This window comes from Centroberyx affinis, unplaced genomic scaffold, assembly GCF_046629955.1.
Source record: "Centroberyx affinis isolate AG114_WGS23_722 - 3 ecotype Tasmania unplaced genomic scaffold, CSIRO-AGI_Caff_v1 ptg005660l_1, whole genome shotgun sequence".
NCBI lineage: Eukaryota > Metazoa > Chordata > Actinopteri > Beryciformes > Berycidae > Centroberyx > Centroberyx affinis.
The window spans coordinates 13,690-18,295 of record NW_027282853.1 but is presented as its reverse complement, the minus strand read 5'-3'; the positions used below and the strand labels follow the sequence as shown (position 1 = coordinate 18,295).

At 40.2% G+C, this 4,606-nt stretch overlaps 1 protein-coding gene across 1 annotated transcript; it reads right to left on the bottom strand.

Moving 5' to 3' along the window:
- Positions 1-2,282: 2,282 nt before the first annotated feature.
- On the bottom strand, positions 2,283-4,083 carry LOC139667602 (insulin-like). Its single transcript, XM_071547093.1, has 2 exons — positions 3,906-4,083; positions 2,283-2,455 (listed from the first exon to the last, which is right to left on the bottom strand). Exons 1-2 carry the CDS (start codon positions 4,081-4,083, stop codon positions 2,283-2,285), a joined length of 351 nt encoding a protein of 116 aa, XP_071403194.1.
- Positions 4,084-4,606: the final 523 nt, after the last annotated feature.

Here is a 4,606-nt window from a genome sequence, read left to right as displayed (position 1 = left end):
TTAACTAAGGTATTAATTTATTTAATAGTCATCTTTGTAAACTATTAAATCATGTATAAATTAATACCTTAGTTAACATGAACACCATTAGTAAATTACACATTAGTTAACTGTTAATTAGGGGTTAGTTAATGATTATTAAGCATTAACTAACCCTTAACCTAGTGATCCTTATTGTAAAGTGTTACCGCAAAACTGTAAGTAGGCTAAAAATAATAGCATGTATTGTTGGCTAATGATATTATGCGAATATTATAGTGATTCAATAGGAGATAAAGTATGATAAGGTCACTATAAGCTCACAATTGCATACCAGACACACTCTCCCTCCCTAAAGGAATATTACAGGTGTGTAAATGTATCTTAGGCATAGTTCATATATATGTTAAGTCCAGTTAATTGTGACTAAGTGGAGGAGAAAAGTGAATGAACCTATTAATTTAGGCCTACTTTTTGTTGTTGATTAGGCTATAACCTTTCACATATTTCCTCCATGGAAACTCGGAGAGAGAGAGAGAGAGAGAGAGAGAGAGAGAGAGAGGGAGGGAGAGAGATTAAATCTGCATCGTTTGTTTTCCATATCGTTTTAAAGCTTAAGACTGCGCGTTAAAAAAGAGTTTCCTCACCGTTCCTGCACGTCTCATTAGTCTGGTGAACATCTCGCATGGTGTCGCCTTGTTTATCATCCAAATCACGGTACCGAACTGGAAGAAGTGGCTCTTAAATAATAATAAAAAAACAATAATAATAAAATAATAGACTAACAGCCTTTATCCCGGCTGAAAAGGACGACTCCAGCCGCAAACGAAGAATTCAAAAACCCAAATCCAGCTCCATACATGAGTGTAATGGTTTCCTACCGGGAGCTGCTGCCGACACCGTGACGTTACCTCTGGACTGAGAGGAAAGATCCATGTAAACAAGCGACACCTGACCTGACCCCGCCCCGCCGGGCCGAGCCGAGCCGAGCGGCCGTGAAAGCAGGTGTACCCGCCCCGCCCGGCCCGGCCCCGCCCGGCTCAGCCACACAAACAATGAACCTTCAGAGGAGGAAGAACACACAAATCTCTTTTGGGTCGAAAAAAAAAAGAAAAAAGAAAATCTCGTCAGACCGCTTCAGTAAAATGTCTTCAGTAACTCACTGAAGTCAAGTTTCAACTGTTTGCTGTTAGATGAAGCAGCAGGGATGGAAATACTATTTTATTACACTAATATTAATTATTCCTACTTTTTTTTTATTTATTTTTTTTTACATAAGTTGATACACACATGTAATGGAAGGTAAACCCAGCTAAACTCTTACTCTTTACCCACTTTTTTTATACAGACAGACAGACAGACAGACAGACAGACAGACAGCCAGACAGACAGATAGATAGATAGATAGATAGATAGATAGATAATCTAGATAGATAGATAGATAGATAGATAGATACTAGATAGATAGATAGATAGATAGATAGATAGATACTGTAGATAGATAGATATATAGATAGATAGATAGATAGATAGATACTCTAGATAGATAGATAGATAGATAGATAGATAGATAGATAGATAGATAGATACTCTAGATAGATAGATATATAGATAGATAGATAGATAGACAGACAAATAGATAGATAGACAGATAGATACTGTAGATAGATAGATAGATAGATAGATAGACAGATAGATAGATAGATAGATAGATACTGTAGATAGATAGATAGATAGATAGATAGATAGATAGATAGATAGATAGACAGACAAATAGACAGATAGATAGATAGATAGATAGATAGATAGATACTGTAGATAGATAGATAGATAGATAGATAGACAGACAAATAGACAGATAGATAGATAGATAGATAGATAGATAGATACTGTAGATAGATAGATAGATAGATATATAGATAGATAGATAGATAGACAGACAAATAGACAGATAGATAGATAGACAAATAGATAGACAGATAGATAGATACTGTAGATAGATAGATAGACAGATAGACAGATAGATAGATACTGTAGGTAGATAGATAGATAGATAGATAGATAGATAGATAGATAGATCTGTGTCTATCTCCCATTAAGGAACAACTCACTCACAACACTTTCTCAATTCATAGAACTTTATTTTCTAGGAAAAAATAATTTCATTCATTTCTCAGCACTTTTTTTTTGTGTACAATGACAGCAGTTTGCTTTCCAGAGAGCGGCAGGCTGCGGCTCTGCTGTTTGCAGGGGGGAGGGGGGGTGGAGCTAGGCTAAGCCATGCTGAGCGGTGCGGGCCGGCCTCAGTTGCAGTAGTTCTGGAGGTCGAAGATGTTGCAGGGCTTGTGGCAGCACTGCTCCACGATGCCTCGCTTCACCATCATCTCCATCTGGTCCTTGAAGGCGAACTCGGCGACCTCGTTGTCCCCGCCCGCCGCCGCCGCCGCCGCTCCGCCCGCCTTGGGAGAGAGGAAACCTGACGGGACAGACAGACAGACAGACAGACAGAGAGACAGACAGACAGACAGAGAGACAGACAGACAGAGAGACAGTCAGTCAGGAGGGGACAACAGCATGTGGGCCCCTGGGGACCGGAGGGATCTAAAGTCTGGACGGGTCAGAATGTGCTGGGGAACAAGGTGCAGTGAGCAGTGCTGGGGAAGGTTACTTTTAAAGGTTCATAGTAGAGGTGTAACGTCATTATCTGTATCTGTATTCGGATAGAAGACCGGGAGTGGGCGTGGCTTATACCGGAAGTCACATTAAATCGGGCAAATGTTGTATTTTCTAACCTAATATTCATTGGCAATGCAATTTTTGTGCCTTCAAAGCATCGAAATGATTTAATATTCATACTCATGCTGCACTTTTAATCTCTCTCTCTCTCTCTCTCTCTTATAAACTCTCTTTTTTTAAATTTTTTAACTAAACTAAGTTTTATGAACTGTCTGAGCCCCACCACCACCCCCCTTTTACTGGGGGACAGGGTTAGGTTTAGTTACAATTAGTTACAACAGCTCGGGGTGCTGCAGAGTCCATTGCTAGCTTCACAAATCACTTGTCGCTGTCACTTGAACTTGTTGCTGTCTGTTTAAATAACCAGGAAATACTTGGCAGGGTGTTAGTGGACGCTAAGTCAAAATTCCATGAAACCTATGGCTGATACATACAGCATGTTACATCTTAAACGGATGAATATTGACTGAGATACAAGGTAAAACGTTGTTTTTTTTCAATATTTCGACTGGGAAATTAACACATACAGCTAAAAACTACAGGTTCTAAGCTTCATTTTGATGTGTAGGTTGCGGAGGTTTGAAAGAAATCCAGCTGCCACACCAGGCTTTTGGACTCTGTGGGGGCGACTACAGAATAGCGATCACTTTCCAATAATGTGTAGTAAATGAAATGACTATTTAGTGAAATCAAAGTCCTGTGTTGCAAACAGAATGGGCATTTTCATCTTGTGGCCATCCACAATGATATGAATCAATTTGAAGAAACATAATGGCTGACGCACAGACATGTCAATCATGTTTTTTTTTTTTTTTTGGAATAATAACGAGCAACTTCGGGTAGAAGAAATATCTGTTTCCATCACATTATTTGTGCTTTCCCGAATAACGGATTCGGATTCGGGTACATCCCTAGTACATAGTCACTTTTCTTCGTTTTTTTTTGGTAATTTTCACCTTTATCAGACAGAACAAAGCAGAGAGACATGTCATCCTCCTCTCACTCCCCGTCTTTCCTGTCTCTCTCTACTTTAAAACACCAAGCAAGCCTCCGCCCTGCTGAAGTGTCCCTGAGCAACAGTGGATCCTATCTGACCTCTGACCTTTTCACAAAACTTTGCGGGACCGTGAATCTCGTCGCCACGTTCCAGTGTTTTAAAAAAAAAAAGAAAAAAAAAAAAAAATGCTCACCCAGCAGGGGGTCGACGTCTCTCTTGGGGTTGTAGAAGAAGCCTCTCTCCCCGCACACCAGGTAGAGGGCGTCCACCAGGTGAGAGCCGCACAGGTGCTGGGGGGGGGTGGCGGCCTGCGAGCCCGGCCACAGAGCCAGCAACACCAGCAGAGAGGCAGACTGGAGCCACAGGGCCATGCTGCACACACACACACACACACACACACACACACAAATACATTTAAATAATTTCTTTATCTTTAGATACTATTACTAATCCTAAAAAATAGCTCAAGAAGTCTATGATTCATCAAGAACTACTACTGCTACTACAATTATTACTATTACTACTAGTACTATGACTACTGCTACTACTACTACTACTACTACTACTAATAATAATAATAATATGCAGCAAGTAACTTGTAGCACTTTTACAGGCACTTTAACATTCAAATATAAGCAAACATCAAACTCTTAAAATTAATTAAGGATGAAAGGGAGTCAAAATGACAATAAAAAAAAAGAGGATAGGAGACGCCATGTGAAAGCAAGTTCAGAAAGCTTGCTGTGTGTTTGTGTGAATTCATAGGAGGGTGAGGAGGTGAAGGAGAAAGGAGGAAGAGGATGGAGAGGTAGAGTAGGAAAAGATAGATAAGGGTGGTTTACAGGTAGAGCGAAAGGAGAAGGAGGTGGTGGAGGAGGAGGAGGAAAATGAGGA